This window comes from Erinaceus europaeus, chromosome 6 (genome assembly GCF_950295315.1).
Source record: "Erinaceus europaeus chromosome 6, mEriEur2.1, whole genome shotgun sequence".
Classification (NCBI taxonomy): Eukaryota; Metazoa; Chordata; class Mammalia; order Eulipotyphla; family Erinaceidae; genus Erinaceus; species Erinaceus europaeus.
The window spans coordinates 42,719,602-42,738,707 of NC_080167.1; the positions used below are offsets into that span (position 1 = coordinate 42,719,602).

The following is a 19,106-nucleotide window of genomic DNA, read 5'->3' on the forward strand; positions in this document are numbered from 1 at the left end:
AATCGCTAACAGAGCAGCACTGTGACTGCTAAAGAAACGGCGACAGATATCCAGTAATTGCCCACAATTTACAGTCCTAGTGATTTTACATGTAGACCTGTCCAATCTTTAGGCTCTGAAATGACATATTAAAAAACAAGTATAAACAACCCCTTGAAGCTCTGTTATTAATGTTAAAAACTCTGTTTTTCCCTGAGTGTACTCTGGGTAACTAGACACTAAACCAATAACATTATGGAAATAGTTTATTTTTTCCAGACGATATAGGGGTATTAGATTTCCTTGGAAAAAAAACCCAGATAACATCTAAAATGGCTCCCAGCACTAACACTGAGGGGCACACTGTAAATAAACAACGAGTGTCTTATTCAAACCTTGAAACCACCCAAAAAGTCTGAAACTCAAGACATCCTGCAATAATTTTGCCATTTTCTATGTAAAGTGGGCTAAAGAACAAAATGAGTTTCTTCCTTTGATTTTTAAGTATTCTCCCCGTGTCTTCTTTCTACTCTGTCTTACTTTAAAAACAATGCAAGGAGCAGAGAGACAGCTCAGTATCAGCACACTAGACTTGTGTGTCTGAGGCCCCATATTCAAGCTCTAGCACTACCAGAGGCCAGAGTTAAGCATTTCTCTGGTCTCTCTCTGTATCAAAATAAATAAACAGATATAGATTCTCCTCCTCCTCCTCCTCCTCCTTCTTCTTCTCCTCCTCCTCCTCTGCCTTCTTCTTCTTCCTCTTCTTTTTTTTCTTTTTTTTCTCCTCCTCCTCCTCCTTCCTTTTCTTCTTCCTCTTAGCACTACCATAGGCCAGAGTTAAGCATTTCTCTGGTCTCTCTCTGTCTCAAAATAAATAGATATAGATTCTTCTCCTCCTCCTCCTCCTTCTTCTTCTTCTTGTTCTTCTTCTTCTCCTCCTCCTCCTCCTCTGCCTTCTTCTTCTTCCTCCTCTTCTTTTTTTCTTTTTCTTCTCCTCCTCCTCCTTCTTCTTCCTTTTCTTCTTCTTCCTCTTAGCACTACCATAGGCCAGAGTTAAGCATTTCTCTGGTCTCTCTGTCTCAAAATAAAAAAACAGATATACATTCTCCTTCTCCTTCTTTTTAGATAAACAGGTAGAGAGAGAGTAAATGAGACCACAGCACTGAAGCTTCAGACTCAAACCTGATCAAGCACATGACAAAGCAGAGTATTAGTCAAGTGAGCTATTCCACTATCCCAACAAATCTTAAAGAAAGAAGAGAGAGAGAGAGAGAGAGAGAGAGAGAGAAGAAACATGCCAAGAAGTAAATTCTATTTTTTTTTTTATATAACAGTTTAATTCTTTGGGGGGTGTTGGTGGTAAATGATCTTGGGAGGAATACTGTTTCCTTCTGACTACTCAGTAGCCCCACTACTGCATTTCATGATTTAAAGGTTTTATTAACGGAGACCAAGAGACTACCATCTCATGTAGATGGGCCCAATTATAAGAATTTATACACAAACCTAAGTGACCCACCCTTTGTTCATTTTTGCCAATCTGTGACCTGCTTCTTAGGAAATTTCATTCATCAACAAGGTTTTCTTGCCGACCTTTGGGTACACAGCAGATGCTCAGCAAATGCTTACTGGTATCTGGCATAGGAATCAACAGAAAAAGGTGAAAATGTCTCCAGCATAGAGTGGGTGACCTAAAAAAAAATCCAATTTTAGAACATAAAGTTCTTTGTTTTATTGGTGTAATGACTGATATTTTTAAAATTCCCAAATAACTAACATCTAGGAACTTGAAGGATTTCTGAGTGTGGGAACTGGGAATTCAGAGACCAGACACCTAAGAAAGACTTTACTTTATGAAGACCGCCCCCTTCACACTCACACACACACACACACACACACACACACACACACACACACACACACACACACACACAAAGAAAATGTCATCACAGCCAAATGTAAAAATGTCTGGGAGATCAGTATGTCTCATCCAAATTACCTTCACCTTGAATCTATTTTTCCAATCTTAATGATACCACTAAGATACTACTAAATACCATTCCCTGAGTCCCCCTGCTCCCACCACTTCCCATGGGCTGAGGAGGTCCTGTTCCCATCTTTATGCTTTTAATTTTAATTATATTTATTTTTTAATTTATTTTTTGCTTCCAGGCTTATCACTGGGGCTCAGTGCCTGCACTACAAATCCACTGCTCCTGTGGTCATTTTTTTTTAATAGGAGAGAGAGAAATTAAGAGCGGAAGGGAAGATAGAGAGGGAGAGAGAATGACCTGCGAACCCCCTCCCCCTTCAGGTGGGGAGCCAGGGGCTCAAACCGGGATCCTTGCACAGGTTTTAATTTTTTTATTATCTTTGTTTATTGGATAGAGACAACCAGAAATCGAAAAGAAGGGGAAGATAGAGAAGGCGAGAGACACATGCAGCACTGCTTCACCACTCACAAAGCTTTCCTCTTGCAGTGGGGACTGGGGCCTTGAACTCGGGTCCTTACACACTGTAACATGTGCACTCAACCAGGTGCACCGCCACCCACCCAGGCCCTCCCTTCCTCCTCTCTTCATTGTTTTTTTTTTTTCCTTTAGAGCCTTGTTTTTTGTTTGTTTTTGTTTTTGCCACCAGGGTTATCACTGGGACTCAGTACCTGCAAGACTCCACCACTCTTGGCAGCTTTTTTTTTTTTTTCCTGTTTTGACAGAGGAGGGTGAGAGAAAGAGAGAGGAGAGATACATGTAGCACTGCTCCATCATTCGTAAAGCTGGTCCTCAGCAGGTGAGGACCAGGGACTTGAATCCAGCTCCTTGCACACAGTAACTGTGTGCAGTACCACCAACCAGTTCTGGGAGCCTTGTTTTTCTATGGTGTTTCTTTAAGCACATTAGCGGTTCACCTTGCCTCTTTTTAAGTTATGGGGCTGCTGGACTTAATGAACTGCAGCTTTAGAAAAAAGTTCATAATGAACAATGCTTACGGTCTTTCAATGAGCAGAAAGGCAATGAGAGGAAATTAAAGAGGCTGGTATTTGCAATTTCTACAATGATTTTAATTGACCTTATTCATAACATGAAACAGTCATAAAAAGTAAATTTTCATTAATAAGATGTCAAACTCGGGCGTTTCTCCTCATCTTCTAGAGGCTGTGTTTGCTATCCCTAGTGAGGAATTCTCCCATGTCGAATGAGGCCTAATTGTTTAGGAATAATTAACATATTTTTATTTCAATTGTAGAAGACATAATATATTAAGTGGCTGCTATTTTTTGTATTCTGTCTTAACAGGCCTAATAAATAGAGAAATTAGCATCAGAAGGTATTGAAAAAATTCCAAGATTGGCTAAATTCTGCGGAAAACAAGATGATTCCAAATTAAGAGAAGTCAATGTACTGCACTGAGGGGCTTAATGACAAATGTGGAGACTATTTGTGTGGGCTTTTAGCTGCAGTTTGAAGCATTATCAATGCTGTAATGATTCCAGGACTCCAATTTACATATCCAAACAAGAAAGTGAGAAAGCCCACATCTCTCTTCATTTATTAGTGTTCTTGGGATTTGAAAATGACTGAGTTGAAAGAAAACAGAAGATATGCTGATGTCTGCAACTAAAGCAAAGAACCATCCCCTAATTACAGAGAAGGCTAGTAAGAGCAGAGAACTCTCACTCCATCTCAACAATGAATACTCAGTGCACCAAAGTAAAAGACTGGGTTGGGTGGGTGGGTGGGGAGAATACAGGTCCAAGAAGGATGACAGAGGACCTAGTGGGGGTTGTATTGTTATATGGAAAACTGGGAAATGTTATGCATGTACAGACTATTGTATTTACTGTTGAATGTAAAACATTAATTACCCAATAAAGAAATTAAAAAAAAAATGAATACTCAGTACAATGGGCAAATGTTCTCATCTTTAACTGAAGCCCCCAGAAACAGTCCGTAAGTAGATGAGTATTTGAAACAAGTTATTTGCCATATCCATGGGTATTCATTGGGCCTAATAACATCTCATTCTTTGGGGGGCAGGGAGAAAGGCTGCCATTACAGACATGCAAAAGTAGTTCTCCAAAAGCCCCTCTGCTGGGTGCAATGGTCTGAAGACCAGGCTCATTTTCTGGCTTGTTTTCAGAATCTTTGAGTCTATTTCTTCATGGATTAATGTCTGACTTTTTGTTTCTTTATGTGCCATTACATGTGGCTGGAAGTTGCTGGTCATAGGGCAACCTTCACTATTCCTCAACATTTCCCACACTTCCATGTCAAAAGCTCACTCCCCACCCCCCACCCAAATTCAGATCCCTGGATTTTCTGGTCTTGATTCTCCAGGGTCACTTGATGAATGGTACACAGCATTTTCCCTCTCTAAATGAAGACATTGAACCAGATGCTCAGTGCTCCTTCCTGATATTCAATTATTTTAAATTCATGGTCCATTGCTTTATAATATCATGTAAGTTTCAGGAGTCAAGCTCCATAACTCATATATGTAAATACATTATATATACCAATCCCATCACCAGAGGTCTAGTGACTACTGTCCATCTGGCTGCCTTGATTAGTTCCTCCCTGTCATATCACCTGTGCAGAGCCACTCATACCATTTCCCTACCCAGTTTGAGAGCACCCTCCTCAGTAAATTCCCCATCCCCATACACACACACACACACACACACACCACAGGGAGGGGGAGAAAAATCAGAACATGGATAGTGGTGAAGGACAGTGATAAACACCCAAGATCTAGACAAAAGTCACTTTACTTCTAAAGAAGGAGAACCCAGAGAAAGCAGAGATACATATCATAGAGAAGATGAGAGCATCAGCTATCTAATCACAGAGAAGACGAAAGGAAGGAAGGAAGGAAGGAAGGAAGGGAGGGAGGGAGGGAGGGAGGGAGGGAGGGAGAGAAGGAGGGAGGAAGGAAGGAAAGAAGGAAGGAAGGAAGGAAAGAAAGAAAGAAAGAGAGAGAGAGAGAGAGAGAGAAAGAGTAAGAAAAAGAGCAAAACAGTGGGGACAAGACAAAAATTATTAAAGTTTGAGCAGAAGGCTTAAAAAACTAAGAAGACCGGGTGGGTAATTCAGGGACCCTGGTCAGCAAGTGGTGGGAAATGAGGATGCTACGGTTCCTGGAACTTTCCAAATGGGCTATTTCCCCAGCTCATTCAATAACAATAATGGCTACAATGACTGTGTGTCTCCTATCTCCAAAGGAACACTTACATCATCTCATCGAACCTTCAAACAGCATTGCCAGATACAGATTATGCTCATTTTATACAAAAGAAAATGAAAACAAAAATATGGAAGCCTGCCATTAGCAAATGGTTAGTGGGAAACAGGATCTGGAGCTATCTGGTTTCTCAATTTCAGCTTCTCCATATTCCACAAGGCAGATCTAAACTTTCATATCTCTGTTTCACTAGGAGATGCTTCAGGATTATAACCCAGCTTCCACTCTATTAATTCTACACTTTTTGCAATAAATATTCTGATGCCTGAATTAAGTGATCTATTCAGAAAATAGAACTGAGTAGAACATTTCACATATAAAAAATATAAATCTGATACCATATTCAAAAATGAACTTAAAATAGAACAAAGATCTAAACATAAAACCTAAAACAGTAACAGTTTTAGTAGCACACATAAGAAAAATCTTTGTTCTCTTGAACTAGACCAGGATTTCTTAAATGTGATGTCAAAATACTGGCCCCTTAAAGAAAAACAATATATAGTAAAATTAGACTACATCAAAATCTAATTCTTTGCTCTCAAAAGACTCTGTAAAGTGAAGAGATAAGACTGAGAAAAATATTTATGATACATATATCTAATAAAAGATTTGTATACAAAGTAAAAACTCTCAGGGCCAGGTGGTGGTGCACCTGGTTAAGTGCTCACATTACAGTGCATAAGATCCCAGGTTCAAGTCCCTGGTCCCCACCTGCTGGGGGAAAAGCCTCATGAGTGGTGAAGCAGGGCTGCAGGTGGCTCTCTGTCTGCAGGTGTTTCCCTCTCCATCGTCCTCTCTTTCTCAATTTATCTCTATCTCTATCCAATAATAAATAATAATATTTTATGAATAAAAACTTTCAAAATGCATAAGAAGTGAACACTTGTGGTCTGGGAGGTGGCGCAGTGGATAGGGCATTGGATTCTCAACCAAGAGATCCTGAGTTTGATCCCCGGCAGCACGTGTACCAGAGAGATGTCTGGTTCTTTCTCTCCTCCTGTCTTTCTTGTGAATAAATAAATTCTTTAAAAAAAAAAAAAGAAGTGAACACTTACTCTTTAAAATAGGTGGGAATAGGGGGGTTGGGCGGTAGCTGCAGCAGGTTAAGCACATGTGGCGCAAAGCGCAAGGGCCAGCTTAAGGATCCTGGTTTGAGTCACCAACTCCCCACCTGCAGGGGGGGGGTCACTTCACAGGTGGTGAAGCAGGTCTTCAGGTATCTGTCTTTCTCTTCTCCCCCCCTGTTTCCCCTCCTCTCTTGATTTCTTTCTGCCCTATCCAAGAACTACAACATCAACGGCAATAATAACAATAATGACAACAACAAGGGCAACAAAACTGGGGGAAAAATAGGTGAGAACTCAAAATAATACAACAGTCCTGAAAAACAATTTGGCATTTTTCTATAAAATTTAACGTATGCTTACTATATAGCCCAATAATGTTTTGACTGGGAGGTTAATGGTTTACATTACAGTTATTGGCACATAGGTACAATTTCACATCTTGCCACAATTGTCTGTAAAACACTCTTACTTCCAACTGAGGTCCTCTTCCATCATTATGTATCAGGACCAGAAAAAAAAAATCTTCCCTCCATTCCTATCCCTGTCCTCCTTTCCCAGATTTCTTTAATTTGGTGCAATACAAGAAACCATTCCAAGTTTTACTCTGTGTTTCTCTTTTTGTTTAAGTTCTTCTCATGAGTGAGGACATCCTATGTTAATCCTTCTCTTTCTGACTTATATTATTTAACATAATTTCTTCAAACTCCACCCAAGTCAAAGTGAAAGATGATGACCTCATCACTTTTAATAGCTGAGTACTATTCCACTGTGTATATATACCATAACTTTCTTAGTCACTCAACTGCTGTTGGACACCTAGATTGCTTCCAAATTTGGAGGCCAGCGCGTTTACTCTGAAGTACCTACCCAAACAAGATGCGGATTTATATTTTCACAAAAACCTAGAAGTAAACGTTGGGGTCAGGTGGTAGGGAACCCAGTAGAGCACACACATTGACCATGTGCAAGGGCCTGAGTTCAAGGATTTTCCCAAATGCAGGGGAGGGGGCTTCACAAGTGGTGGAGAAGTGTTACAGGTCTCTCTCTCTCTCACACACATACTCTCTCCACATCAAAATATTAAAAAAGAGAGGAAGAGAAGTGTTTACAGTGACTTCATTGATAACCACCAAAAGCAGAAGAACCCAAAGTCCTTCAACTGGTAAATGTATAAATAAACTTTTGACTAAATACTAAGGCTATATATATTTATGTGTATGTGTGAAACTACGGTCAGCTATCAAGTACATTGTGTTAAAGAAACAAAAACCAAGTCAAAGTGCTGTTCCAATAAACTTATATGCTATTCTCGAAAAGATAGAACTATTACAACAGAAACAAGTAGTGGGGTTATGGAGCCATAGGAAGGAATCTTAAGGGAAGTGATGGGACTGTTCTATATCCCGATGGTGGTTACAGATTTATGTATTTGTCAAAACTCAGAACTGTACACTAAAGTGATGTATCTTACTGAACGCAAATTATATTTCAATATTTACAAAGCAAGAGAGAAAAATCAGGGAGGGGGGAGCTAGGTAGTGGTGCACCCAGTAGAGTGCACATTGTATCATGTACAAAGATTCAAGTTCCTGGTCCGCACCTACAGCGGGGAAGCTTCAGGAACAGTGAAGCAGTGTTTCAAGTGTCTCACTTTTGTTCTCCCTCTCAAGTTCTCTCTGTCTCTTTCCAAAAGAAAATGAAAGAAAGGATGAAAGAAAGAAAAAAAGAAGAAGGAGGAAGAGGAGGAGAAGGAAAAGGTAGCTACTGGGAGCAGCAGATTGATTTATTGTGCAGGGACTGAGCCTCAGCAACAACCCTTATGACAATTTAAAAACATAATTAAATAAATAAAATAGAAAATATAGAGATAACATATTGGAGTGGTTAAACTTTAAAGTTTCTTTAAACTTTCTTTTTTATTATCTATATATTTATTTATTTTCCCTTTTGTTGTCTTTGTTTTTTATTGTTCTTGTAGTTATTTTTGTTATTAATATCATCGTTGTTAGGACAGAGGGAAATGGAGCAAGGAGTGGAAGACAGAGAGGAGGAGAGAAAGATAGACACCTGCAGATCTGCTTCACCACCTGTGAAGTGACTCCCCTGCAGGTGGGGTGCTGGGGGCTCGAACTGGGATCTTTATGCCGGTCCTTACACTTAGCGCCATGTGCATTCACTGAGCTACCACCTGACTCCCTGGAAGAACATCTGTTTACAACACATCTTGAACACTCTGTGTTGGGTCAGATATTGTGCTTGGTCCACAAGAACATACATTTCTATGTTAAAGTAATTGCCAACTGCTGAACCTGCTCCCTGCACCAAAGGCCAGAAGTAAAGGATTTCTGTCCGAGAATGGGAAAGAGTGTGAGACGGAATTCATATCATTACAAATTGTGAAGAGACTGTGTCTTACCCTTGGGGTAGACTTTTGGATAAAGCAGAGTCATCTGAAGAAGCTTGGGAAGCATAGGAGCCTGTTCCCTGGAGAGAGAGCAGTGCTGAAGCACTCCATTCTGTATTGGAAAGGAATTCCCAGGCAAACACAACACTTGCATTATTTTCCAGCCAAACTTACTGGCCATTGTACTAAACAAGAAGCCTCTCCCAACAACTGATATTGTTATTGAGGGTGGGATTGTGCTGTTATGAGGCCCATAATTCTTTTGTTCATTTTAACATTTATGACAGCCACCACTTCATTCATTCCAGGGAAACCTATTCTCCTGGTTGTATGGAGAAGCAAAACTCATTTACATATGGAGAAGTATTAATACTCTCTCTTTCTCTCTCTCCAGCCCCTTGCCAAATCTTTCTGGTCTTCCTGAAGATAATGCAATTTGGTTAGGACAAATCCTTTAGAAATAGCAGACACATTCTGCAGGTTGTTAAAATTTGAAATATAAAGAAAATCAGAGCAGTTTAAACTTATGGGATCTTAACAATAAGTCTGAAGTTTCATTTTCAATCACATCTATAAAAATTTAAGTCTTCTGAGGTGCTGGGAAATTGTGCAGATGCAGTCACATCTGCCACGTTGTCCCCTCAGGCTACTGCTAGTTCCCTCGAGAGTTGGGACATTCTCGGAGTGCCTGTTTCACCATGTTGTGCCCTCAGGGCATTGTCTATTCCCCCCCCCCCCCCCATATTTGGAGTGCTTTGGTCACTCCTCCCCCTTCCCATTCTCATGAGAGTTATTATCCTATCCTGGAGTGCTATGGTTACTCCTCCCCCTTCCCATTCTCGAGAAAGCTGCTCCTATAAAAGCCCTTCTTCTTCCACACCTCGCTCTCTTGCCAGCGCTCCACTTCTGTGTTCAGACGCAGGAAAGGTTACTGCGTGAGGCGGCCATTTTCACTACCTCCACGTGGCCCAACCTGTTTCTCTAGCACCCAACTCTGAGGTGCCAGCGCAAATAAAGATTTGTGTTCCCTATTCGCTCCGGACCTCCTCTCTCTCTTCTTCACTGTGCTGCTCCCAGTAGCTACGGACATAGGAATTCAGGCAGTTCTTAGCACCAGCCCACAGCATCAGCCCAAGTCATCTGTAGACTGTGTGCTCCACTTGGGGCTCCATCAGGCTCAGATGTTGAGGAAGGTCTCAGGAGGGACCAAAGTAAAGCAATTCCATGTTACAAAAAGGGATCTCTGAAAAGATGAATGCCATTACCAAAGGCAGTAATTAACACTGCTTTATTTCTCCAGAAGAAAGTAAGTGGAAGATGAAGTGGATTTAAAATTTTAGCATCAAGTAATGAAATGCTTTTAGGGATTTTTTTTTCCACTGGCAGAACCATTTATTAAACTTTACAGACTACAGGGGCCAGACCATATGTTATGAAGTACAAGGCCCAGGGTTCAAGCCCCAGGCCCCCATCTGTAGGGGAAAAGCCTCATGAATAGTGAAATAGTGCTGCAAGCATCTCTGTCACCCTCTCCCCTCTTGATAATAAATAAACACATGGTCAAAAATAATAAAATAAACTTTACAAAATGAATACATTTTCAGAATGGTTCTAACTCAACATTTTTTCTGTGGGGGCCCTATAATAAAAGACAGACATTTTTTTACATTTTTTAATGTTTATTTATTTATTCCCTTTTGTTGCCCTTGTTGTTTTATTGTTGTAGTTATTATTGTTGTTGTTATTGATGTTGTTCTTGTTAGATAGGACAGAGAGAAATGGAGAGAGGAGGGGAAGACAGAGAGGGGGAGAGAAAGACAGAAACCTGCAGGGCTGCTTCACCGCCTGTGGCCTGTGAAGTGACTCCCCTGCAGGTGGGGAGCCGGGGCTCAAACCAGGATCCTTATGCCAGTCCCTGCGATTTGCACCACGTGTGCTTAACCCACTACACTTCCGCCCGACTCCCAAGACAGACATTCTTGGGCTCAGACTGGCATCAAGTATATAGTGCAACATATTTGAAGCTGTTGGAAGAATTCTATGTTTGTGTATCACTGCATTTTCTTTTGCCTCAGAAGGTTTAAATTTTTAAAGATGTGACTAAAAATGAAACTTCAGACTTCTCATTAAGATGACACAAGTTCAAACTTTGAATGTCCCCCTCTACTCCAAATCTATACCGGGAAGTAAAATACAAAAAAGAAAAATCAAAAATTGTTTCACTGATTCAAAAATAAGATCAGCATCTCGAAATAACAAACATAGAACATAAATGGAAAGTACTAAGCAAAGCTGAAGCTATGAGCTCAGTTGTGGGAAGTGGCAGTAGCAAGTACAAGTTTGACTCCAGGAGTTAAAAGCGAATGAAGTATTTCACATAAGGTGAATACAGTCAGCTTTAGAGCTGACAGCCAGGAGATGAAGTAAGGTTCTCATCTTTACAGGAACAAATAAAAGAGGCTAGAAATACAGGGGTGGTGACCTGTTCCCTTACACTAAATATTTATAGATGGGTCTGAAAAGATTAGAGGATATAATTTGAGTTTCCAGGTAATAGAAGAAGAAGTCAAGAAGCCTATCACCTATGTAACAGTATACATGTCACAGCCTCAACCTTAACTGTGGCCAAACTTTCCAAATGTAATTAAAATCCTGATTCTGAACTGAGGTCTGGGATGTCTGAGGGTGGCTAGTACAAAGAAAACAATTAATAATAACAACAACAATAATAAATGCATCTGCAAGACAAAATTCCAAAAGACTTAGTTGAATGCAATGCTAAAGAAGACAAGATATAAAAGTCAGGAAGTGGAATATGATATTAGTTCAGTGTAAAAAAAGCAGAGTGCCAGAGTCGGGCAGTAGTGCAGCAGGTTAAGTGCACGTTGCATGAAGCGCAAGGACCTGCCTAAGGATCCCGGCTCAAGCCCCCCGTCCCCCACCTGCAGGGGAGTCGCTTCACAGGCGGTGAAGTAGGTCTGCAGGTGTCTATCTTTCTCTCCCCCTTTCTGTCTTCCCCTCCTCTCTCCATTTCTCTCTGTCCTATCCAACAACGACGACATCAATAACAACAACTACAACAACAATAAAAAAAATAAATAAATACAAAAAAGCAGAGTGCTCACTAACCAAAACTAAATATGAAGTCTGATCAGGATTCTCAAATAGATTAATCACAGTGTGGCCTGCTTTACAAATGGTATCTATCATCTCTTATTATGAGGGAGATGCAAATGAAAACAAGGAGAGATTGATTGTGAGCCCCTCTACTGTGATTATTAATTAAGAGCCTCTATGACTTTAATACACCCCTTCCTTTGTAGGCAGATCTAACTAGAATCCTAAGGTCTTTTTGATAGCCTCTTCACAGTAAGTGCCTGGTCACAATCCCTTGATTTCCATAGTGCAATAATAGCTTTTATATATTGCTTTCATATGGTAAGTTCCAATTTCACCAAGAAACTTGTGAGTTTGTTTTTTTAGAAGAAATAAGTCTCTTTAAAGAAATTGCAGCCACTGGGGATATAGATCAACTTGCTAACTCCCATGTCCATCAGAGAAGCAATTATGGAATCCAGAACTCCCACTTCTGCACCCCAAAGAGAATTTTGGCCCATACTCCCAGGGGGAGAAGTGATAGGGGGAAGGTGGCCACAGGGCCCTGAACCCCAACTCCATCGGGACCTGGAGAAAGAAGAGAAAAAAGGGAGAGACATTCAGAAAAAGTAATAGGTTTAAGTGTGACTTAAGATGGGACCATGGAAAAGAAAGGAAAAAATATATACAAATATAGACAGATAGTTGTAGATGTAATAGCCCATATCTGCAACCTTAGAAGAACTGCTGTAGCTTCCAACGGAGGGAATGGGGATCCAGAACTCTGTTGGTGGGAACCCTGTGGAATTATAGCCCCATTATCTTATAATTTTGTAAATCAATATTAAACCACTAATGAAATTAAATATATATATATTACATTCACCTGATAAGCCTCTAAGAAATCTGATTGCACAAGATATCATCAGAATGTGAAATAGACTCCCCCTTTCTCCCCCTTGTAAGTCCCCCTCCTCATTTCCCTGGACCTGTGAAATACCTTATCTTTGTTTTCCCAGCTAGAACAGTTTTGAGAGACATTACTTTCCAGTTCTCTCATTAAACAATTCTTAGTCCCCATCCCTACCTCCACCGCCAGCTCTGATGCTAAGTGTTTGACTCTGTCGAGGTGCACAAACCCAAGTTGGGGCCTCCAGTAAAGATACTACATCTCACCCATAAGAATAGCTATTATCAGCATATCAAAGAGTCAACCTATGTATTACAAAGACTCAGTCTGTGATTTTAAAAGTTTGAGGCATTCGATCAATTTTCCCCTCTCATATTAATTAAATAGTGATTTATATTCTCATGTACTCTTAGTGGAAGTATAAACTGCTACAATCATTATGGAAAACTGGAGATTCCTCACTGAATTAAGAAGAAAAGTAAACACTATCTTTCCAGATAATATCCTTAGTCCATTTGCAAGTTAGCTTCCAGGCTCACATAAAAATTAGGAAAGTCGCCCCAGGTCACATCAAATTGATGGGATTTACAGTAATATTTATACCACTTTCCCATACTAGGAAGCTACTCTCTTCCCTGATCCAGCTTTCTGGTCCTTTTCCCAGCCATGACATCATCTCCCCAGACAATAACTTGTATCCACCTGCATATCAGATTTCAGGCTCAGGCAAAACAAACAAACAAACAAAAACACTAGTATAGCTACAGGCCCTTTGAAATATAACTAAAATATGCCTACTAGCTATCTACAAAATGGAGGACCCCCCCCCCAACGCTTCACCTGCGCTATTCCAGCCTCTAGGTCCATGGTTGTCCAACAATTTGTTTGGCTTTGTATATTAACTCTCTTTTCAGCCACCAGGTTCCAGATGCTAGCAGGATGCGACCCAACTTCCCTGGACAGACAACCCCACCAATGTGCCTTGGAGCTCTGCTTCCCCAGAGGCCTTCCCCACTAGGGAAAAAGAGAGACAGGATGGGAGTATGGAACGATCTGTCAACACCCATGTTCAGCAGGGAAGCAATTACAGAAGCCAGACCTTCAACCTTCTGCATCCCACAATGATCTTGGGTTCATACTCCCAAGGGTTAAAGTGTAGGAAAGCTATCAGGGGAGGGATTGGTATACAGAGGTATGGTGGTGGGAATTGTGTAAAGTTGTACCCCTCTTATACTATGGTTTTGTCAATGTTTCCTTTTTATAAATAAAAACATTTAAAAAATACATAAATGTAAAAAAAAATTAGGTAAGTCATGGGCCCCTTGGAATATATCTAAAATACTTCCTAGCTTCTTTTTACACAAAGACCCCTAGTTTCATTTGCTTTATTCCTATCTTTGGGTTCCTTTTTTTTTTTTTGAACAATTTGCTTTATACCTTACCGCCTTTCAGCCACCTAGTTGCAGACACTATCATGACCCCATCCTGACCTCCCCAGGCAGATGACCTACCAAAGTGTCCCAGAACCTCACCTCTCCAGAGCTTTACCCCACTAGGGAAAGACAGAAACAGGCTAGGTGTATGGATTGACCTGCCAATGTCCATGTCCAGCAGAGAAGTAACTGCAGAAGCCAGAACTCCCACCTTCTGCATCCCATAAAGAATTTTGGTCCAGGGGGTATGGCAGTAGTGCAGTGGGTTATGTGCACATGGTGAGAAGCGCAAGGACTGGAGTAAGAATCCCAGTTGAGCCCCTGGCTCCCCACCTGCAGGGGTCACTTCATGAGGGGTGAAACAAGTCTGCAGGTATCTATCTGTCTCTCCCCCTCTCTGTCTTCCCCTCCTCGCTCCATTTTTCTCTGTCCTATCCAATAACGACAGCAATAATAACCACAACAATGATAAAACAAGGGCAACAAAAGGGAAAAAATAGCCTCCAGGAGCAGTGGATTCACAAGCCCCAGCAATAACCCTAAAGGCAAAAAAAAAAAAAAAAAAATTGGGTCCATACACCCAGCGAGATAAAGAATAGGGAAGCTTCTAATGGAGGGGATATGACACGGAACTCTGGTGGTGGGGACTGTGTGGAATTGTACACTTGTTATCTTACAATCTTGTTAATGATTACTAAATCACAAATAATTTTTTTTAAAAAGAATAAAAGTAATGTATGACCCAACTATCCCATTCCTGATTGTTTTTCCAAAGAATACAAAAGCATCAAAGAGATGTATGCACCCCTATGTTCACCACAGGATTATTCACAATAGGCAAGAACTGGAAACATCCCAAGTGCCCACCAATAGATCACTAGATAAGGAAAATGTGGTATCAAGGCACAATGGAATACAACTCAGCTATTAAAATATGAAGCCCTGCCATTTGCAACAACATGGATGGAACTAGAAAGTCTAATGCTTACAGAAATAAATCAGATGGGGAAAGAAAGTACTGTGTAACTAACTTCACTTGTATGTGGTAGACAAAAAAAACATATCACATGAATGAACAAAACATAGTAAGCTTGTTATTGTGAGAACAAAACAGTGGCTATCAAGATGGAATGGAGGAGGTGGATGAGTTAAAAAGGTAAAAGGTGTCAACTGTAGGGTGATAAATGGAGACCAGAATTGTGGTGGCAAACTCAAGATGCTATCTACAATGTCAGATTATAGTGTTGTACACCTGAAGTCTATATAATGTTATAAGCCAAAATTACTTCAATTTTAGGAATGAGTTAGTAGATGAGACAGAAGGAAAGAAAACATAAACCAGGAGATATGAGAAGAAGGGTTAAAGCAAACTTGAAGTTCTGAAAAAGAAATGAGAGAGAGAGAGAGAGAGAGAGAGAGAGAGAGAGAGAGAAAGAGAGAATGAATGTCTCCTGGAATTGATTTAATGAAACTTTAGTTTTATGGAATAAATGTTAGACACTGAAAGAGTTTGTCTCTGGAGAGTGGGATTTGAGTGGACAAACACAGGAGATAGAAAGGGTATGGATGTTTCATTTGGGTTCTAGCGCTCTCATGACTTTTCCTACATCACCAAATATACATATATCATGTTAAAAAATTAAAATAAGGGCCAGACGGTGGCACACCTGGTTGAGCACACACATTACAGTGTGCAAGGACCCAGGTTCAAGGGCCTGGTCCCCACCTGCAGGGGGAAAGCTTCATGAGTGGTGAAGCAGGTCTGCAGGTGTCTCTGTCTCTCTCCATCTCTACTCCTCCTCCCCTCTCAATTTCTTTCTGTCACTATCCAGTAAATAAATAAAAGAAAAAGAAAAGAAAACATGTCTTTGAGACTGATACCAAGAATTACCATTAGTGTAGGATTACCTGCAGGACATGCAATCCTTGTTCTCTATGTAATCTAATATTTGTTCTTAGAAAGAAGCACACAGGGAGAATAATCTCACACAGGGAGAATAATCACCTCTCTCAGTGCTGGCATCAGAAGTCATAGAGAGTTACAGCAAAGTAAGAGAAGCACCACAGTGAATCAGACATTCTGGGTTTGAGATATGGGACTGTCTCAAACAGTATGGTTCCCGAGAAGCATATTTCTGAATCTTTCTGAGTTCTGCTTCCTAATTTATAATTACTAAGCTCAAATGAGGTAATGATTACAAGAGAATTCCACCTAATGTAAGAAAGGCACTCTATAAAATTAAGATGTTATCAAATAACTCGATTGTGTGCAAACCAGAAGTTAATGGATTCAATGTGAAGAAAGTATATGAGTAATATGAAAACAATCCATTCAAAAACTCTATGGCTCTTCTTCCTTTCTCAGTGAGTATCAGTTGTTAGGTAAGTGGTTGTCACTCATAAAGTTTTGCAACGACAACAACAAAATCCTTGCAGAACAGATTTTAAAGAAATTAAAAATCTAGATATGCTTACTACTGAATAATATCTGTTAGAAACCACAACATAGCTCTACCCTCCTGTTACATGCTCTAAAAGCTTTCCAGTCTTTGTTGTCCTTTTAATTATATGCTTAATGCCCACATTCTTTCTAGACTGTAAACACCATGAATCCTTACCTGAGGTTAAAACTTCTGCTGATAGGTGGGTAATGAAAGTTTCAGGAAATAAAGTATGTAAGCATAGGGCATAATTTTGATTACCACTGTTTTCCTACTGTGCACCAAAAGGCATTTACTTTTGGTTACACTATATATCCAAGATAGTTGCACATACTATACCTTGTCCTGAGTTTGGCACCGGAAACAGTCACATTCAAAGCAGTATTGGTCTCTCAGCTGCTTCCGGCGTCCCTCACTGGTCATCAGCATATCCAGGTAGCAGATGGTAAGCTGGAGAGACCAAAGAGAGGGAAAGAAGTCAACTGGCTCTCATACTTGATCTTTTCTTTCTTTTTCTTTTTTTCTTTCTTTTCTTCTTTCTTTCTTACTTTCTTCTTTTTTTGTTTTTGTTTTTGTTTTTCCTCCAGGGTTATTGCTGGGGCTCAGTACCTGCTCAGTGCCTGAATCCACTGCTCCTGGTAGCCGTCTGTTTTCCATTGTTGTTGTTGCTGTTATTGTGGTTGTTGCTGCTGTTGCTTAAGGTTGTTGTTGGATAGGACAGATAGAAATTGAGAGAGATGGGGAATACAGAGAGGGGGAGAGAAAGACAGACACCTGCAGACCTGCTTGTGAAGCAACCCCCTTGCAGGTAGGGAGCCAGGGGTGCCTGTCCTTGCGCTATGTACTATGTGCGCTTAATCCGGTGCGCTACACCTGGCCCCCTTGATTATTTTTTTAATAAGTAGCTACTTACTATATTACTGTTCTTAATACTAGAGTAAAATGTGGTTTTATCACTCACCAAAAGGTACTGGAGAAAAGACACTACTTATAGTATCTTCAACAAATCATATGCAAAAAAGAAAGTAATAATAATGTATTATCTTGAAGTATTTGTTATATTGTGAGCACATATTTAAGATTTCTATATGCTTTTGCCTTTTAACTTTTTATTCACTAAGCATTGAAATACCAAAAACTGTGGTATATTTGATTTTATTAGGGATTGATAATGCATTCTATAGCCATAGGCAATCAGAAAAGCCAAAGTAATCCTGGCAATCAGACATGTAGCAGATGCTGTAGCCAGATTGCTCTTAAATCCTAATCAATCATAATAGTTGCCTCTTAGGGTTTAAGGTCAACCAAATTTAGGATCTTTGATGAAACTGGGTGACAATTCTTTGTTGTGAATGGATTTTTCAAAAGATGGAATGACTTCCAGGTAAAAGAATTTAATATCAGAGCATGATCCTTAGTGGAGGCTCAACCTGACTTCCTTAAATCTTTTCATTTACAGTAATCATTCTTCCTTGGATAGTGAAAGGTCATAGGTGTGTGAGCAAATTCAGGGACTCCTTGGATTTTTCTTGAACTCTAACACTCTACTTCAAGACACTCTACTTCAAGACTTTTTTTTTTAAGGTAAGCCCATTTTTTTTTTAAATTTGATAGAGACAGAGAGACATTGAGAAGGAAGGGGAAACAGAGAGGGACAAGGAGAGAAATTTGCACTCCTTCACCTCTTGTGAAGCTTCCCCTGCAAGTGGGGGTAAGGGGCTTGAAACAGGGTCCTCGTATATTGCAATGTGTACACTCAACCATGTGCACTTCAAGACATATTTTTAGGAAATATCATGATGTTATGCATTTTTCACTTGAGTAGATCTCTATGTACTAAAATTCAAAGTCTACAAAATTGAAGTTTCTGATTCCCATGCCTCCACTTCCATCTCAGTTTGGAACCCTCCTACTCATCTCAGTTGACATTACTCATCTTTTGTGTATGCCAAACTAAAACTCTCAACAATGCTTGATTTCGGGAGTCGGGCTGTAGTGCAGCAGGCTAAGCGCAGGTGGCACAAAGCACAAGGACCGGCATAAGGATCCCGGTCGAACCCCGGTTCCCCACCTGCAGGGGAGTCGCTTCACAGGTGGTGAAGCAGGTCTGCAGGTGTCTATCTTTCTCTCCTCCTCTCTGTCTTCCCCTCCCTCTCTCCATTTCTCTCTGTCCTATCCAACAACGACAACAACAATAATAACTACAACAATAAAACAACAAGGGCAACAAAAGGGAATAAATAAATAAAATAAATATAAAAAAAATTTTAAAAAAACAATGCTTGATTTCTCCTTCTTTCACACCACTTTCCAATTCACTGGGAACTCCTGCAGGCTCAATCTTCAAAATACACTCAGAACTAATTACTTTCTACCTTACATCACACTGGTATGAGCCTTCATTTCCTGCCTTGAAATGTAAATGTCTCACAAGTGTTCTTCCTGTTTCTCCTGTGAGGCCCTAGCATTTCATCATCTAGCCAAAGTGACCCACTGGAAGAAAAAAAAAAGTACATCAGAACAAGTTTTCCT

At 40.2% G+C, this 19,106-nt stretch overlaps 1 protein-coding gene across 1 annotated transcript in view; it reads right to left on the reverse strand.

The window, feature by feature from the left end:
* SMYD3 (SET and MYND domain containing 3) overlaps positions 1-19,106 on the reverse strand; it is a 630,991-nt gene that overhangs the window by 141,339 nt on the left and 470,546 nt on the right. Inside the window, exon 4 of the mRNA XM_060192108.1 lies at positions 16,914-17,024. Coding sequence (XP_060048091.1) covers positions 16,914-17,024 — 111 coding nt within the window. The remainder of the gene's footprint in view (positions 1-16,913; positions 17,025-19,106) is intronic.